Genomic DNA, 20449 nt, shown 5'->3' on the forward strand with positions numbered 1-20449 from the left:
CAGAACCAATGTTTAAAAGTCATACGATCCACAAAACCCTTACAAAAATGATTCAGCACAGCTATCACTGACATACTTCACCCTCTTTCAGCACAAGGCAATAGAAAGTGGCCAAGGGACATTTCCTTGGCCTAAGTCAACACCAACTGACATTATCCTCTGTCAAAATCCTCCTCCGGATATCCTACCTAACTTTGTGCTAGAAGTTGATATAAACACCTCTTGCACCACACCTGCACACCCCACACCATACACTTAACTTTTCCCTTATTCATTACAGATTAACAAAAGTGGGAACTAGTGAAGAAACAGCCAAAGACACACTTTCGCTTGATTGCACCCTAGCAGCCACCAGCTACGATACTCCTATTGCACATAGTTTAGCGGCCTGTGTAGGAGTCAGGACCAGAATGACAGGAACAGGCAGGACACCAGCATGTAAATGTGCACACACGTTTTGCTGCAGAGAACTCAGAGGAAGATTGCAATGTGGGAGGGTGACAAAACACAACTGATGCGTGTGCACTCAGTGTTCTGGGAAACCAGCCAGTGACATGTACCCAGTATCAAGAAGCAGAGTATAATCATTCTCCAGCCAGGGAAAATGGGGGGGGGGGGCGGGGGGGGGGCAGAGTCTAGACCTCAAGTATGGAAGCTGATTCTGTCTGTAACCTTGTAAATCCAACCACAGCTCAGCTCACACGGTTACTGTACAAGTTCTGGTTGCTTCAGTCATCTCTCTGGACTTACAGTATGGAGAGGGTAAGACAGCCTGTCCTCCGGCGGGTCATTAGCACCATCGCAGGAAGCAATGGTGTGGCAGCCGTGGGAGGATAAGTATCATTTTCTTCCCTGAAGACAGCAGAGACCGCAGATGTGTAATCTGGAAAAACCTGTAGGAGCTCAGCAGGTTGGGCAGCTCCTGAGGAGGCAAATGGATAGTCAACATTTTGGGTTGAGACCCTGCCCCAAACATCAACCATTCCTCTGCCTCCACAAACGCTGCCTAGTCCACACAGTTCCTCAGTAGTTTGGTTTTGACCCCTCCCTGAACCTTTGCTGCAACTTTTCGCTCACTTCTACCTGGTGCCGTCTGCAGCCAGGAATCCTGGGACATCCTCCAAGGCCATTCCTGTGTCTCCTTGCTCCGGACAATGGCAAAGCACAGCACAGCACAAAGACTGGGGTAGGTGAAAACACACAGGACACGCACTCCTAGGGTAGCTTCTCAGAAGATGAGCCAAACTTTGTCAACAAACTTGGAGTGGACTGTTTGCTGGTTGGGCTTTCACTGTGGCCAAGTGACTGTAGTGAAGGGAGACCATTGAAGAATGACCAGCTGGGATTGCCGAGATTGCAATCATCATCTGACGGATGAAGTGGTGCCTCCCTCTCTCCTCCACTGCTCTCTGCTCCCCACTGTTAACAGTGGGACTGATGGCTGTTTCCAATGCACACAGAGACAACCTCCTGCTCTCCTCTCAGTGCCAGCCCTTTTCTTCATTCCTACAGACTACTAATGTATCCACACTGGGGAGTAGAAACTGCCCTGACAAAGGGTCCTGTTTCCCATTCCACAGAGACTGCCTGACCTGCTGAGTGTTTCCAACACTTTCCAGCTTTACTTCAGAATCCCAGCATCTGCGGGTTTTGATTGTCACACCGGCTTATGAAGAAATGGGAGGGTGGGCTATTCACTGCCCCAGTGCTTCACCAATTACGTCTGCCTCCAATACCTAGCTGCATACTAAGCAACAGCACATCTGCTTCCCATTGGAGTCCCACTCTCCCTTTCTCCCTGATTCAATGTCTGATTCTTCATATCACAAATGTAAGAAAATCAATTCCCTTTGTTTTGCAAGAAATGGTATCCATCTCCTCTACAACTTTCTGTGTATATCGCAATTCTGGCCCACTGACTTTGCAACATTTGTGCTTCAATCAATGTTTTACTGGCCGTGTCTTTCACACAACTCCCTGTAGGACACTGGAACAGCACAGTAGCATAGTGCTTTACAATAATATTTTGGTCTGGGGTGCTTGGACTGGGGAGGAAGTTTCAGTTGTCAGAGCCGAGCTAGTGCGCGCACGCGCACAAACAAACAAACACACACACACTTCCCAAAATAGACTGGATGGGCAATTCTGCAGACTTTTCCAAAAGAGATACAAAAAAAACAGTACTTGCCAGAGATCTTCAACTAGTTGGGCAGCATCTGTGGAGAGAGCAAATGGCTGAGGCCACAGCCCTGTAACAGAACTGGGCAGTACTGACACAAATGGGCGGCACATTAGCATAGTGGTTAGCACGATGCTTTACAGAACCAGAGACCCGGGTTCAATTCCCCCCACTGCCTGGGAGGAGTTTCTATGTTCTCCCCATGGGTTTCCTCTGCGCGCTCTGGTTTCCTCCCACAGTTCAAAGATGTACCGGTTCGTAGGTTAATTAGTCATTGTAATTTGTCCCGTGATTAAGTTAGGACTAAATCAGTGATTGCCGGGTGGCGTGGTTCAAAGGTCAGAAGGGCCTGTTCCATGCTGTAAATCAATAAAACAAAAAATAAAACATTCCTTCAACACCTTACCTCTACATAGCTGACAACCCTTTTAGCAAATCGGGATTAGGGAGTAGCCAAAGCTTCTGGAAGGAATTCACCAGGTCAGGCAGCATCTGTGTTAGGAAAGGAACTATCAATATTTCAGGTTGAAGCCACGTATCAAAACTGAAACATCAAATCATCAGTCCTGATCCAGGGTTTCGACTAGAAATGTCAACAATTCCCTTCTCCCACAAATGCTGTTTGACCCGCTGCATGCCTCCTGCAGATTATTTGTTTAACAGCTCTGGTACAGTGGAGCAGGGAGAGATAAGGGTTGGGTTCTTTCCTGATGCATTGTGTGAATTTAACCGGTTCAGAAACTGACAAACATCGCGGACAAGGTGTTGAGATCCAAAACAGAGACAGTTACCAGTGTTCCATCCTGATCCACATCTTAACATGCCAAGTGCATAAAGCAGTGGGCACTCACTGTGCATTGCCTGGTGTGAGTTAATCCAGAAATTCCTCTGAACATGCCTTTCATACAATTTGAGGTTTAAGGACACCCATGTACCCAAAGTGAACTTAAATTTTGTATCCCAAAAGTTCACATTGTATCTCTCAGCATAAACAGTCATCCCAGGAATTCTGGAAGTATGGAATTTTTCATTCCTTAAGCACTGGGAAATCACAATCGGTAACGGCTGCAGACACAGACACAAACTCACAGACAAGGGCGTCATAAAATATCAACATAACACACTTATTGAGAATTTAATTAACTAATGAAACAAATGTATACAATTTAGCCTGGCTTCCAAACTAACACAAAGATTGACGAATGGTGTCCTGTGTCCTCAGGGAAGTCTCCACACTAACTGCAAACACTGTCTGGACAACCTGGTGGAAACATTTATGGCTTATGGTTGATAACGGCAAGGAAATTGTTAGATATAGAAAGGACAGTAATCTATATATTTTGGAAATAGAGATTTGGAGAGTTTGGGGTTAATGTATCTCGACTTGACCCTTCATTCCAAGTTTGAATGGAGAATGTTTAGTTATAAAAGTCTTCTTCTTCTGTCCAGTCAAGGTCATGCCTTGCATTTATCATCAGCAGTGAAGGAGTAAATTATTAACGAATGCAATCTCTTTTTAAACAGCCTGTTTCACAGATTCTTTCCCTCTGTACATTGCAAAACACTTCCCTAGGATCACTATTTGCATCCAGGCATCGCACACTCAGTAAATGTGTACAAACGTGGGAGGGCCATGCTGGAAAGCAGCCACTCCCCATGCTACAGGCATTGTGAGAGAACAGTAAACACTGCAAAAGCACCTGTAAGTCACCGGCAGCAACGTATTCAGGATTACACCCACAGACCCCATTCTAAATGCTGGACTTCAGTCTGTCTCCCCCTTCCCCACCGATGCAAGAGCTCAAATGTACAAACACTGACCTTTCAGATTAAACTAACTGATCTCCTATAGGTCACTGACAACAGGCTGTGCCCTGGGCTTAATGACAGTGAAAAGGGAACTCTACAACATCCCTTCTACATGAGATGAACCAATGACCCATTTAGATAACACTCACCTCATTTGATTGTTTGAATACTGTCAGTAGTTTAGTCTTTATATTCAGAATAGTGGATCCAGCTACTTTATATGTGGACAATTCCACTCTGAACATGTAACAAATTTACAGAGTAAATGAGGGGATTAGGTCAATTGTTGTGAGTCTACTATGGGTTTTACATGAAGGATTCTGGAAATGAGCCATATAATCTTCTTTGTATACATATTGTTAGAGCATATTCCAGACTTATGGTGTATAACAAAATCCTAACTTCAGCAACTAACTTCAGCCACAAATCTTTACACCTGAGCATGGACTGTAAATTAAATTTAAAATGCATCTCTGGACAACAGGTTCCAAGAACTGTTAACTGAAAAACTAGACAATGCAGATTAATATTCATTTTAGTCGTCCAGAATCTGGGTGCAAAGAAGGACATGTGAAAGTCAAATGTAATTCAAAGGAAGCATTGTAGATACCTTGTAAATATAGAATTGTCCTTTGATCTTTAGCATGTATAATGTAATGTAATGTAATGTCGGGTCGAGCAGGCCTCTTTCTCCAAAAGGGTTTCAATATGATGCCTGCTGTGTCTCTCCGATGACTTTGTTCACATTTCAACACATATTCCTCGCCTACTGCCAAACAACACTTTTATTCAATAAGTAGACACTCAGTAGTTTGAATTTGTGACACAACAGTAAATGAACATTGGATCCTAAAGCCTAACGTTGCTTTTAACTGTAAGTCAAAACAGTGCACTTAACTTAAAGCTGACTTGGTCTTGCAGGAGTAGACCTACACTGAACACCAAGTCGCAGCGAGTGAAACAGATCGGAAAATGAAAGTCCAACACAATAAACCATTTTACTGGAGTCAGAAAGTACAAAAAGCAGTTTACAAGAGCTAGAAATTAAAATGGGCCAAACTTCTAACAGAGCAGTAAAGTGAGCTTCATTCAACAATGAAAAAACCTGTGAACTCATCCTCTTCCCCATCCATAAAACCTCCACCCTTGCCTTCACTCATTACCGACTTTAGACCTCCCAGAATTGACAATTACCAGGAACTCCAGGCTCCACTGTAAATCTGTGTTCACTCAAACCATTTGCAGGCTGCATACCAACTAAACCTTATCCCTTTCATCTGTCACTCCTGTCTTCTCATCCACATTGCTTCCTGGCCTGTCAATATTCTCTTTCCAGTTCTTACCCTCAATTTCACATCCCTTCACTTCCAGCCTCCTCTTCTGGAAGACCTTCTAGTGTCAAAGCCCTCCAGGATCTCAAAGCTCGTGTGGTTCTGCCCTGGCCAGTGTTCTCTGTTCCATCACAGGAAGCCCAGCCTTCAGACAGCCCCATCCTAAACTCTAACTTCTGCCGCTTTCTTCCACGTCAAAGTCTGATTCTTTCATCAGCATTTTAGTCACCAGATCTAACATCTTCTACAATGGATCATCAAGTCAGGCAACAATAATGGAAAATGAGTTTATTTGGGCCTTTATTGTGAAAGAGAGGTTTTATTACATTTGTATGTGGTTTTGTGAGACCTCGCCTGGAATACTGTGCGCAGTTTTGGTCTCATTATCTATCATGAAGAAGGCACCCCAACAGCTATACTTCATTAGGAGTTTGAGGAGATTTGGGAGGTCACTAAAGACTCCAGCAAAGTCTACAGATGTACTGCAGAGAGCATTCTGACTGGGTGCATCACCATCTGGTGTGGAGGCTCCAATGCCACAAGATCAACAGAAGCTGAAGAGTGTTACATAGACTCAGCCAGCTGCATCAGGGTATAATCCTCTCCACCAGCAAGGACATCTTCAAACGGTGCTGCTTCAAGAAGGAAGCAGCCATCTGTAAGGACCATCAACATCCAGGACTTTGCCTCTTCCTGTTACTACTATCAGGGAGGAGGTATGAGGGGTGATTGATAAGTTCATGGCCTAAGGTAGAAGGAGTCAATTTTAGAAAACTTAGCACATTCATTTTTCCTACATTTACACACTAAGTCCAGCGGCGGTGGAGCATACGGATCCCTTCTTTGTAGAAGTCAGCGTCTTGGACCTCCAGGTGGTCCACAGCAGGGGTGATTGATAAGTTCGTGGCCTAAGGTAGAAGGAGATGAGTTATTAACTTCAAACTTTCTGCATTTTCAGTCAAAGAGTTGAAATGCAAGTGCATGTAACGAGAGCTGTATGACTCATCTGCTTCTACCCAAGGCCACAAACTTATCAATCACCCCTGCTGTGGACCACCTGGAGGTCCAAGACACACTCGTACATGCACATGCAGTTCAACTCTTTGAGTGATAATGCAGGAAGTTTGAAGTTAATAAATCATCTTCTTCTACCGTAGGCCACAAACTTATCAATCACCCCTGCTGTGGACCACTTCTACAAAGAAGGGATCCGTATGCTCCATGACGGCTGGACTAAGTGTGTACATGTAGGAGGGGGCTATGCTGAAAAATAAACCTGCTAGGTTTTCTGAAATCGACTCCTTCTACCTTAGGCCACAAACTTATCAATCACCCCTCGTAGAGGAGCCTGAAGACTCACACTCAAAGTTTTAGGAACAGCTTCTTCTCTTCCATCATCAGATTTACCTCGCCATTTCTGTTTTGCATAATTAATTTATTTTTATTGTACCTTGAAGTACTTTTTTTTAACCTTGGATTGTACTGGTGCCACAGTCCTTGGTTGAGTGAACTAGAACAGTGGAGCCCCTATACTTGGATCACAAGAGTTCAGTACTTGACCTCCCACCTCAGCACAAGTAGCCTGATCCAGCACTGGGTCCCATGTGTGATGTAGTTACCTGCCACACGGAACAGTGGGGTTAACAGGTCCTGCCCGAGACAAAGCCTAGGCTCAGATAAGTGCAGCAAAAGCAGACGGGGGTGTGAAAGGGAGAGGAGGGTACAATAATCTCTTTAATGTTAACACTCCAACAGTGAGGGTCAGTAAAAGGAAGTCATGCTGTACTGCAGTTTCTCCAGATTAGGCATTTCCCTCTGTTCTGTGACACTCTAATCTTGCTGGTGTGGGATTAAGTTATAAATTTTCAGTATCTTTTTAGCAGTACAAAAAAAAAATGAATAGTAGCAGCAAAATTCATTTTTTCCAACTTTCTCATGACATAGGAGGCTATTTGGCCCACTCAGTTAATGCTAGCCCACACCACAATCTCTTCAATCCCATTCCCCCATAACCTATTTCCTCTCTCGAGCCCATTAACTGCGCCCTCCCCCCAATTCTCTGACTACGCTCCTGCACCAGAGATAATTTCTGGTAACCAATTCACCTACCAACCTGCACAGTCTTAGGATGTGGGAGGAAAGCACAGGAATCACCCACCCAGTCACAGGGAGAGGGTGAAGACCCCACACAGGCAGTTGCCAAGGTTAAGACTGAATCTGGGTCAATGCAGCTCTGAGACTGCTCGATACAGGTAACTAACATTTAGTCTTAGTACTTCAAACTGCATCAGTTTAACTATGCAGACATGATTGCAACAAGGAATAATAAATATTTGAAATTCCACCATGTCAAGTAAATTTTCATCTTGGAACGTAACTTTTTTAAAAGAATCTCTTCAGTTAACAATCAACAGCCTACTGCAGGAACTCAGCGGACCAGGCAACAGAATAGTCAACATTTTCGGTCAAGACCCTGAATCAGGGCTGAGAGTGTGCAGCAGGCATTTCCAACCTTTTTTATGCCACGCAGCCTTACCGCTGACCGAGGGGTCCATGGACCCTGGTTGGGAAGCCCCTGAAGGGAGCTGATATATGGAAGTGAGAGGGGAGGACAAGGTAGGGGCTGGAAGGCAATAAGTGGGGTGGGACAGATAGGGGCAGCTGGGGAAAGGGAGGGTGAAGGTAGAAACAGGGGCTGGAAGGTGATGTATGGACACCAGAGGCTGCAGCTGCTGGAATCAGATAAGGGAGGGATAAAGGGCAGATGTTTGTTGCTCCAGATTACACTATCCACACACTCTTGTATCTCTGGTTAACAATCAACCACACTTGCATTAAAAGTATTTCAGACATGGAATGGGGAACATTTTGAAAACCCAAGGTGAAATCTTCATTTAGTCTCTGCTAACAAGTGCCAGAGCATCAGTCGGCACAGAATAAATGCTGCCTCTGTCAGTGAAATATGGCAGCTGATTCAGCTGGGATGTTTCCCATTAATGCTACAAAAATGGCTTTAAAATTATTCTATTCATTTCACAGCCATCATGGTGAGAGAGGAGGGCCAACAGTTTCACTCTAATAAAAGCACACTCATTAATAAAAACAGCTTGAACTGCAAGATGATCAGGGAGCAGTTTTAAAAATGAGTTTGTTGACAAAAGATGCACAAAATGATACATAATGGCACCAAACGGAAGATACAAGTTTACAGATTCTCTTTTTCCAAAGGGGAATCATTATTCTAAGAATTATGACAGCGGTCTAATCTTTTAAAATCAAACTTCTATAGTGCCTCATTACTTACGAAAACCTAGACTGCAACTTAAATTTCTTCTGTTAAAGAAACACAGGGCAGTAATGCAGTTTGCTCTGGGGGATCTTCCCAGTAAAATGGATTCTCTCTGAGGATAACACTTAAGCTTACATCCATCAAAAGCTGTACCATGAATACAGGCATGTGGTCACCACAAACTTCAGTGCAGTAAGAAGGCGAGTTCCCTTCTTCAATTAGAAACTGACATCACAGGGTGAAGAGAAACAATTGAGTCAGACCACCAGAACTGGAATTTACAATTCACTCGGCACTGTTCTAGTCCCCAGCTTTTAACCTAACCCTCAGCTCCTGCATCTTCACCGCTTCCCTGTAAGATTACCCAGGGGTATTGATTTCTGTGTTCCCACCACCCTTGGGTAAAGTTTACTTTGATTTTCTATCAGATTTCTCGATCCCATTCTCATGTTAATAGCCTCAACCCCAGATGAATACATTTGTTCCTGTTCTATGAAAATCTGCCATTACTTTTTTCAAAATGCCTCAGTATTTTTATATCCTCCACATAAAGTATAGCTTTACATTTATACCATAAAACCATAAGGCATAGGAGCAGAATTAGGCCATTCAGCCCATTGAGTCTGCTCCGCCGTTTCATCATGGCAGAACCCGGATCCCATTTAACCCCCTGCACCTGCCCTCTTACCATATCACAATGCCCCAACCAATCAGGAATCTATCGACTTCCACTTTGAATATACCCATGGACTTGGTCTCCATCGCAGTCTGTGGCAGAGCATTCCACAGATTCACTACTCTTAGGCTAAAAAAAATTCCTCCTTACTTCTAGTCTAAAAGGTCGCCCCTCAATTTTGAGACTGTGCCCTCTAGTTCTGGATACCCCCACCAGAGGAAACATCCTCTCCACATCCACCCTATCTAGCCCTTTTAATATTCTGTAGGTTTCAATGAGATCCCCACGCATTCTTCTAAATTCCAGACGTTCAGAAGCAAAGTAGTGTGATCATTTTGAACCTGGAAAGCCAGCAGTTAATTATTTTCAAATGACTCCAATCGCAAGAGCGACCTTGCAATTAGTTTTAAAATTAAAACTTATAGAGATTGTAGATTAATGAAAACATCCACTTGGAAAATAATTTAAACTAACTAACAAAACTTAATTCCATGCAAACATAGAAACATTAAAATGCCATCAAGAAAACAGAACCACTATTTATAGCTCCACCTTGCCAAGTTGACCTACTTACAAGGTCACTTTTCAAGCCAATTGCAGCACAAAACAAACTTATCTTTCATCATGTCATTTACAATTACAGTTCTTTGATAGCAAATGAAATACTTCACAATGCCACTCTTTAGTAAAAGATTGCCCCACTGCATTTGGAAGTGAGAGTAATTTTACTGCATTCATTCCCTTCATAATGATTAGGTGCCACCATTTCGACACACAATTAAGACAGAAGGAAAGAACTCTCAGCATGAAAGTCTGCATCAGTACCCATGCTACAGCTGCACACAGCAAATTAACTTGTCTTAAACATATACACGTGGCAGCTGTACAGGTCATTCCACAACATTGTGAGCTGTCCTTGTGAAAACTTAAATCAGTAATTTCTCCTTACTGAATTTTTCAACTGAAAGAACAAAAAACTTTTTCTTAAGTTAATTTGCTTACAACTGCAGTGAGAAACTTGTATATGAATCTTCAAACATTCCTGTACAGATTTCTGAACATTATTAGGATATAGTAGATGGAGATGTTCCCCTCACCACAAGATCTCACGTGGTCTGTACATACCGGCTGGGTGATGAGAAAGGCACAACGGCACCTCTTTCACCTCAGACGGCTAGAGAAGTTTCGTGCGGCTCTCCCCCCAACCCCCCCCCCCACCAAATTCTAAGAACTTCTATAGGGGCATGATTGAGAGCATCCTGACTGGCTGCATCACTGCCTGGTATGGGAACTGTACTTCCCTCAATCGCAGGACTCTGCAGAGAGTGGTGTGGACAGCCCAGCACATCTGTAGATGTGAACATCCCATTATTCAGGACATTTACAGAGACAGATGTGCAAAAAGGGCCTGAAGGATCACTGAAGACCTGAGTCTTTCCTACCACAAACTGTCCCAGCTGCTACCATCCGGGAGATGATACCACAACATAAACACCAGGACCAACTGGCTCCGGGACATTTACAGAGCCAGGTGTGTAAAAAGGGCCTGAAGGATCACTGGGGACCTGAGTCGTTCCTACCACAAACTGTTCCAGCTGCTACCATACGGGAGATGGTACCGCAGCAGAAAAGCCAGGACCCACAGCTTCTTCCACCAGGTCATCAGACTGCTTAATTCATGCTGACTCTACTGTATTTCTGTGTTATATCGACTATCCTGTTGTACATAATATTTATTATAAATTACTATCATTGCGCAATGCACATTTAGACGGAGATGTAACGCAAAGATTTTTACTCCTCGTGTATTTGAAGGATGTAAGTAATAAAGTCAATTCAATTCAGTTCTGATCCCAAACAGGAATCAGACAGAAAGATGACTTTTCAGTCAGCTGCAAGGCTTCCAAATGACAATTGTGAAAGCAATGTGTTAAACTACCTGCAGTAGATCATCTATAACTTTCCTCAGCTTCTGCTTCTCCTTTTCATGCTGTTCTTTAAGCTCTTCCATCTCTCGGTCATGGTTTGACACCTCCTCTTTCAAAACACCCCGAAGTGCTGTCAGCTCTCTTTCCCTTCGCCTCAACATCTCCTGCTGATCTTCTTTGGCAATCAGCACCTCTTCCAGCTGCCGCTTTGCTTCAACCATTTCCTGGAATCAGACACAATAGTCAAAACTCTGACAAGAACATTACCACAGCGTGCACCACAAAATTTTGCTTTTCGATAAGAGATTTAAGTATTGCACGGCTCCAGACTGTGAACAGAAAGCATCCCTGCTGTAATACTGAAGGCCTACACTCCAGAATTATCTACACTTTGAGCCAAGCTGTCCCAGTACAGTGAAAGCACTGCCATCAGCCCAACAACATGCAAAGTTGCCCAATCATATTGTCTTCATGCAGGACAAATCCAGTCTGGCTGTTCACCGGCCGCTCAGTCTATCCCCAGTCATCCAACTTCCGGAGAATGCTATTGGCAGAGTTATTCCACAGCAGGCTCTCTCCAACAAACCAACTTCCCCAAACCAGGATCATTCAGCTTTGGCCTTGGTTCTGATGGTGCTGGTTCCCATGGGAGGGTTTGATTCACATGTTACCCGACACAGAGTGGCCATGGCAGCCACAACCAAAGCAAATAGATCATCACCTGATGTCTTCAAAGGACTTTATCTCAAACTTCCTGGGCGGGAGTGAAGCACAGGCATTAGCTTTTATTTTTTTTTTAATTTTATTTTTATTTGGATAAGGAATTCACAAATATCATGTACTTTTTTCACACATATAACCTTTTCCATTTTTTTATATGTATAAAACTACAATTATTTATACATTCTTAAGTACACATTGAGATGATATAAAAGGAAAATAAACATTTAAATAGATAATTATGTACTGTGGTAAATCTAACCTATTAGGCTAAGTAATGGAATTAGTTGTTAAGAAAAATGGTAATAATAGTTTCCATATAACCCTTCTGGACCATTTCCACTGGTCCAAAATGTTGTATATAAGCCTATGTATCAACCATTGTAGGTGCTTATGTCCTAATTTGTTCATGCTTGTTCCTGCCCGCAGACATAATTATCCAATCCCTATGTACTTATTTACTTAATTTTTTCATTTTTTTATCCCTTTCCCAAATCTTTCCCTTTACTTGTGTTAATTCTCTATTTTCCAAAAGAAAACAAAAAAAAACAAACATTTAGACTAGGGGTGCTTACGTTAGCAATATTACTGTGTTGATGAGAAGAGCAGGTATAAATCATTAGGAGAGTCATCTAAAGTCTGCTCGCATTGGGGTTATATATTCAATCCATTTATTCCAGATTTGATAAAATTTTTCTTTTTGAGTTCTCAGGGACTAAGTCAACTTTTCCATTTTAAATATTTCCAAGATAATTTCGTACCAATCTTCTAATGTAGGTGGTATTGGATTTAGCCATTTTCTAGTGATTGATTTCTTACTTGCCGCTAAGAGGGCCTGCAGCAACTTTATATCTTCCTTCTGTTCAAGAAACAATACATGCCCCAAATACAGCATCTCAAAGTTCAGAGGTATCTGGGACCTAAGTACCTTAACTAATGTTCTATGAATACCTTCCCAAAATAGACTTAATTTAGGGCAATCCCAAAAAATATGAAAATGATTTGCCTCCTTGGAGCCGCACCTTCTCCAACACATCACATTTGTATCTTTATATTTTTCCTGATATGGGGTCTTGAAGTACCTTATAATGTTTTTCCAACAATGTTCTCTCCAAGTCAAAGAATTAGTCGAGGACCATTGAAAGCTGCAGATTTTCCCCCAAGTCTCCTCTGAAAGTACCAACCCCGCTTCTTTCTCCCACTTCTCTTTAATATACAGTGTATTTACATTTTTAGCATGGGAGAGTGCATTATATAATCGAGAAACTGATTTACTAGGTATTGAACTGCAAGCCGAATTCAGAATCTTGAAAAATTCTAATTCTGCTGTTGATAGGTCTGTATATCTACAACTCTGGTTAACATAGTTTCGTACTTGAAGGTACCTAAAAAAGTCATTATGTTCTAGGCCATGTTAGTCCTGCAGGATTTGGAAACTTTGTAATACTCTTTTATCTATAAATGAGAGGCAGGTTGTAAGACCTTTCTTTATCCATAGCTCAAATCTTTTATCTCCTCCGTTGGGAAGGAATTCGGTATCATATGCACACCATCTAAAGAGTTTTAACATGTTATTAATTCCACATGAATTAACCACCTTCTGCCATACTTTTAATGTAAGATTTACCCAAGCGTTTTTAAATTTTTCCAACTGGGCCATCAATCCTTTGTCAGCTATTGAGGCCTGAAGAGGAAAACTGTCAACTAATCCAAATTCTATTTCCTTCCATCTAGCCTAATATTCCCTATTACACCAATATAACAGAGGGGTTACCTGTGAGGCATAAAAATAATTTCTCAGGCAAGGAAGAACCATACTTCCTCCTTCCTTCTAACTGTAAGGTGTTATATCGAATTCTAGGTTTCTTTCCTTGCCAAATGAAGCGGGAAATCCATTTGTCCCATTCCCTGAATTGATTATCATCCACCTCCACCGGTAAAGTATGGAAAAGATACAATAACCGAGGAAGAATATTCATTTTTATAGTATTTATCCTTGAATTTAAACTTAAAAAGGGGATAAGATTCCATCTATGCATATCTGCTTTTATCTCCGAGATTAATGGCCCATAATTTACCTGTGACAGTGTTGAAAGATCCTTCGGCAGGGTTATTCCTAAATATTTTAATGATTTAGCTTCCCACTTAAGATCATATGTATCCTGCAACTTTTTGGATGGTGTATAATTTAGGGACATAACCTGCGTTTTCTTTACATTTATTTTATAACCTGATATTTTCCCAAAGTCATCCAACAGTGTAAACAATCCTATAAATGATTTTTCTGGTTCACTCAGATAGACCAAAACATCATCTGCGAATAACGCCACTTTCTGTTCAATCCCTGCCACCTTGATACTTTTTACGATTTCGCTCTGTCTTATTAGTTGAGCAAGCGGTTCAATATATAGCGCAAAAAGGAGAGGAGAATTTGGGCATCCCTGTCTAGTGCCTCTCTCTAAGATGAAGGAGTCAGAGAGGTCCCCATTTATCTTAATTCGGGCTGTAGGGCTGTCATATAGAGTCTGAATTACTTTAATAAACTTTCCTTGAAAGCCGAATCTTCCTAACACTCTGTATAGGAATGCCCAACTAACCGAATCAAAAGCTTTCTCAGCGTCCAATCCTACTACCATTGTCTCTGTCTCGTTCTTATTAACCTGTTCTAATATGTGCAGAGTTCTCCTTATGTTGTCCTGTGTTTGTCTTTGTTGAGTAAATCCAGTCTGGTCTAAATGGATTAGGCCAGGTAAAAGCTTTTCCAATCTGCGCGCTAATATAGATGTAAATAGTTTGTAATCTAAATTAAGAACACTAATTGGCCGATAATTGCCACATTCTAGTTTATCTTTACCCTCTTTAGGAATAACTGAAATAATCGCTTCTCTCCAGGAAGGTGGAGTTTCTCCTCTCTGCAAGATCCAATTAAAGGTGTTAAGTAGTAATGGGGCTAACTGTGTCTTCAGGGATTTGTACCACTCTGAGGTAAACCCATCAGAACCCGGGGACTTTCCAGCCTTTAACCTAGAGATGGCCACGTTCAGTTCTTTGACAGTTACTGGTTCTAATAAACTTTCATTTTGTAAATCTGTAAGTTTAGGTAGATCTAAAAAATTCAATACACTGTCTATATAAGGCTCATTGGGGGCCCGGGGTTGGGAGTACAGCTCTCGATAATATGTTTCAAAACTCTCTTGAATTTTCCCTATGGTACTCTCCACGAGCTTTGTCTTTGGATTCTTTATTTTATGAATTGTATTGTCTGCTTGTTGTTTTCGTAATTTATATGCTAATAATCTAGCTGATTTACCTCCTACTTCATAATTCTTTTGTCTCAGGTAAAGAAAATTCCTTTGAGTTTCCAACGTATAAATATCGTCAATTTCACTTTGCGATTTCCTAATTTCCTGTTTTCAATTTGAATTACTTTTGTTACTATCTACAACTTGAAGTTGTTTTAATTTTCCTTGAAGGTCTGCTAATTTTTGTGCATTGATTTTTTTCATGTGAGTGGTAATGGAAATAATTTTCCCTCTCAGTACAGCTTTCAATGTATCCCATAAGATCACTGGTGATGCTTCTCCCGTGTCATTAAGGTCTAGATATTCTTTGATTTCTCCCCTTAATCTCTCCATTACTTTCGGGTTATTGAGTATATGTGAGTTTAGCCTCCATAGTGGTTTCCTCATTTCTCTTTCCAGGATTAGAGACATAGAGACTGGGCTATGATCCGACAGACCAATTGTTGCAATATTACAGTTTTTTATCCTGAGTCTATCTGTATTAAAGATAAAGAAATAGTCTATCCTTGAATAGGCTGAATGAGGGAAAGAGTAATATGTATAATCTTTACTAGTAGGGTGTAATTCCCTCCAGACATCTATAATTCCCAACTCCTCCATCAATGAATTCACTTTCCGAGTCAGAGGTTTATTCTGAGTAACTCTTCTTGAAGAATCTAATATAGGATTTAATCTAATATTAAATTCCCTCCACAAATTACTACCCCTTGAGGACTGACCATTAGGTCAAAAATGTGTCTATAAAATGACCATTCACAACCTGGAGGAGCATAAACATTCAGCAATGTTATTTCTGTACCTTCTATTCTTCCTGTGATTTTTACGAACCGTCCTTCTTTGTCTCTAGTCTCTGAAATATGTTCATAATTAAGAGTACTTGATATTAAAGTAGCTACCCCTCTTTTGTGACTCAATTTATATGATGAATAAAATACATGCTTAAAGCCCATTCTTTTTAATTTTCCATGTTCAGATTGGCTCATATGTGTTTCCTGGAGGAAAGCTATTTGTGCCCTCTCTTTTTTCAATTTAGACATAATCTTATTTCTTTTAATTGGATTCAAAACCCCATTAACATTATAGGAAATTATTTTTACCAATTCAGTTTGCATTTTTCTCTAGTAGAAAAAAAAACTCTCCTTTTCTAACCAAACAGTAAGCAATCCCTTCTCAACAGTAAACCAAGACATATAACCACACCGTAGACATTTTTGAATGTGCAACATTTGAAAATTTTTCCCGACTTCCCACAGTGAGGCCTGAGCACCGACCCGCCTCACTTCAGAGGGATAACCTCTATCTTCACCCTGTGTTAGAGGGCCCTCAGCAGTTTGAATAATCATAGAGAATTTTCTCCTATTTATGTCTCGACCATATTGCTATCATTCAAGTTATTCCGTCTAGTTTATTTTCAGTTACCAGTTTTCATTTTACCTTTAAGTCCGATTTACTCTTTTCAGTCATTTCCCTTAATTAATCTGTGTTCTCTGTACATTCGCGTCTGAATATTTGCAGCTTTTCCTTGTAGTTTGACACTCTGGTTCGTGTGGAGCGTCCTCGCCCCACTAACTGCCACGACTTCTGCCGAATCCTCTCCAGTAGCGACTCTGGTTGGGTGATAACTTTAATAGGTAGTCCCCAGTCCGCCAGGTCCAACGTTGCCTCCTCCACCGTAGCGTAAGTTTTTGTCCCTTCGTCATAAAAGACTCTCAGCCGAGCTGGATACAGGGTCTGGAATTTGATGTTGTTTTCCTTCAGGACTCTCCGTGTTTCCGTATATTCCTTCCGTCTGGCAAGAATCCCCGGTGCATAGTCGTGGTCTAAACTGATTTTACAGTTGTTCCACATGAAACCTTTCTTTTGCCATGCCCTTTTAAGCACCTCTTCCTTCGTTCTGTAACTGAGAAATCTGACCAGAATCGATCTGGGCTGGGCGCCTGCTGGAGGCTGTGGTGCCAATGTGCGGTGAGCTCTTTCTATCTGTAGGTCTTTTGCGGCCGGTATATCAAGGTTCTCTCTAAGTAGCTTCTCCACGAAGGGAATCATCAATCTGGGTTTACCTTCAGTTCCTTCGGGAACTCCGTAAATCCTCACATTTTCCCTTCTCGAGCGGCCTTCTTGATCTATTAGTTTCCACTGGAGCTGGTCTTGCAGCTTCAGCATTTCTGCTATCACCTCCTCTGCGTTTTGTAGCTTCTCTTCAATTCCAACAATCCTCGCTTCGGCTTCACCTATCCGCGAGTTAGTTTTTACTATTTCTTCTTTAATATCTTCCAGCTGTTTGCTGTTATCTTGTCGGAACCGCGAATCTCTCCGAGAATCAAGGACAGAGTCACCGATTCCCCCTCATTATCTCCGTCCTGGCTTGCCGTGGGGGAGCTAGGCCCGTCGCCTTGCTGCGTCTCTTTATGTTTATCAGCCTTCGGAGCGGACTTTTTAATCTTGTTCTTAGACATCATCCTTGCCCCTTTTATTAATATAGTTATGCAATATTAAGTATTTGTCTAAATTCGATTATGGGGCAGTTTACCTTCTTTTTTGTCGAGAGACCTTTTCCTTACGCCGCCATTCCCTTGATGACCCGAAAGTCCCCGGCATCAGCTTTTAATCACAATGCTGTGCCCACTGAGCACATATCAGATGGGTCAACCTGATCTAATGAGTTCGGGAACTCATTTTCAATCAGATAAATCCAATTATGTTAATGTTCCAATTTTAATACTGAGTCTGTGCTCTTGTATCATTCATCTAGTTGACTGTTATTACAAAATATGTAAGAATAGCAACAGCTTGGACCATTTGATCTTGAATCAGGGATTGAACAGATATGTTCCAAATCCACTCAGCAAATCCATCAGCCAATTGACATCAACCATTCAAACTTAGACAACACAAAGGCTCAGCGAGCTTGCCTGGTTAATAGCCAATTTCTGCCGGCAGGAGTTTATGTGGCTCCATCCCTGAACCCAGTGCAGTATTAGCTCGAGTGCTGCCTGTAGGGCTGAGATTTGCAGGCAGGTGTTTATGTGGCTCTGTCCCTGAACCCAGTGCTGTATTAGCTCGAGTGCTGCCTGTAGGGCTGAGATTTGCAGGCAGGTGTTTATGTGGCTCCATCCCTAAACCCAGTGCTGTATTAGCTCGAGTGCTGCCTGTAGGGCTGAGATTTGCAGGCAGGTGTTTATGTGGCTCTGTCCCTGAACCCAGTGCTGTATTAGCTCGAGTGCTGCCTGTAGGGCTGAGATTTGCAGGCAGGTGTTTATGTGGCTCCATCCCTAAACCCAGTGCAGTATTAGCTCGAGTGCTGCCTGTAGGGCTGAGATTTGCAGGCAGGTGTTTATGTGGCTCTGTCCCTGAACCCAGTGCTGTATTAGCTCGAGTGCTGCCTGTAGGGCTGAGATTTGCAGGCAGGTGTTTATGTGGCTCTGTCCCTGAACCCAGTGCAGTATTAGCTCGAGTGCTGCCTGTAGGGCTGAGATTTGCAGGCAGGTGTTTATGTGGCTCTGTCCCTGAACCCAGTGCAGTATTAGCTCGAGTGCTGCCTGTAGGGCTGAGATTTGCAGGCAGGTGTTTATGTGGCTCTGTCCCTGAACCCAGTGCTGTATTAGCTCGAGTGCTGCCTGTTGCAATCTCACTATTTTACAGGCTCTGCCAAAAGCAAGTGTAAAACTAAGTGTCGTCCACTTCACAGTAGAATTGAGACACATTTTTATAAACTGTCGATAATTAGTGCTATCATTAGTTATCTCAAGCCATTCCAAAAGAAAGAAAGTAACTGAATTGCTGATTGCTGAATATGAATCTTAGGACAATGACGTCCACACATTTGTTCTGTCTGGATAGATTCCAGAAGTGAGACACTCCAGGTCCCAGGAAGTATCACTTGCCTTGGAGTATTCAATGGCTTTCATCTCTGTGGGACCTAATCACATTTTTCCTGTTTTTATTGTTTGGGTTCAGACAGACAGCTTGCACCATCTTGTAACAATTATTGATTATTGTGTGAGCATAAAAGATACCAGGTATTCAAACTCACTTTGCCTCAATGAACACACACAGACAACAGATAGTTGATTAGTTCAGGAAAGGATCCTGTAACACATGGGACTTGAATAATATTGGTATGAATAGGTACCTGTACCTCTCAGCATTGTACCATGTGACCAAATAGAATCAGGCTGAGAAGACCCTTGAAAGGGGGAAAAACTGTGCAGGATGCATCAATGCACTTTCATCAGAAGTTTGTGGAGTGAATTAGAGGAGCTGCATAGGGACAGAGATAGGGTAAGATTCCACTCATCACGAAGGGAAGAAGGCAGAAAAAAAAGGAAATTATAAGCCAGTTACCTGACTTCAGTGGTTGGGAAGATGCTGAAGTCCATCATTAAGGATGAGGTTTTGGGGCACATGGAAATGCTTGATCAACTAGGACAAATCTGCTGGAATTCTTTGAGGAAATAACAGGCATGATAGACAAAGGGGAGTCAGTGATTATTGTTTATTTGGATTTTCAGAAGGCCTTTGACAAGGTGCTGCACATGAGGCTGCTTAACAAGATAAGATCCCATGGTATTACAAGAAAGAAACTAGCATGGATAGAGCATTGGCTGATTGGCAGGAGGCAAAGACTAGCTATAAAGGGAGCCTTTTCTGGTTGGCTGCCAGTGACTAGTGGTGTAACGCAGGGGGACAGTATTGTGACCGCTTCTTTTCATGTTATGACAATGGTTTGGATGATGGAACTGATGGCTTTGTGGCCAAGTCTGCCGATGGTGGAGGGCAGGTAGTGTTGAGGAAGCAGGGAGTCTGCAGAAGGACTGAGACAGACTAGAAGAATGTGCAAAGAAGTGGCAGGTAGTGTGTCTGATCATGTACTTTGGTAAAAGGAATAAATGCATAAACTATTTTCTAAATGGGGAGAAAATTCAAAAATCGAAGGTGCAAAGAGATTTGGAGTCCTCATGCAGAATTCCCCGAAGGTTAATTAGTAGGTTGAGTCAATGGTAAGGAAGGCAAATGCAATGTTAGCATTTATTTTGAGAGGACTAGAATAAAGAGCAAGGATGTGATGCTGAGGTTTTATAAGGCATTGGTCAGACTGCACTTGGAGGTTATGGACTTTTGGGCTCCTTATCTAAGAAAAGGTGTGCTGGCATTAGAGAGGGTCTAGAGGAGGTTCACGAGAATGATTCTGGGAATGAAAGGGTTAATGTATGAG

General features: G+C 42.1%; 1 protein-coding gene across 6 annotated transcripts in view; it reads right to left on the minus strand.

Annotated features, from left to right (window-relative positions):
- The window catches only part of cgnl1 (cingulin-like 1), a 226906-nt gene that overhangs the window by 127016 nt on the left and 79441 nt on the right, over positions 1-20449 (minus strand). For all 6 annotated transcript variants that reach the window (XM_072278440.1, XM_072278437.1, XM_072278439.1 and 3 more), the window contains exon 8: positions 11224-11436. In XM_072278440.1, coding sequence (XP_072134541.1) covers positions 11224-11436 — 213 coding nt within the window. The remainder of the gene's footprint in view (positions 1-11223; positions 11437-20449) is intronic.

This window comes from Mobula birostris, chromosome 14, assembly GCF_030028105.1.
Source record: "Mobula birostris isolate sMobBir1 chromosome 14, sMobBir1.hap1, whole genome shotgun sequence".
In the NCBI taxonomy this organism is placed as follows: domain Eukaryota; kingdom Metazoa; phylum Chordata; class Chondrichthyes; order Myliobatiformes; family Myliobatidae; genus Mobula; species Mobula birostris.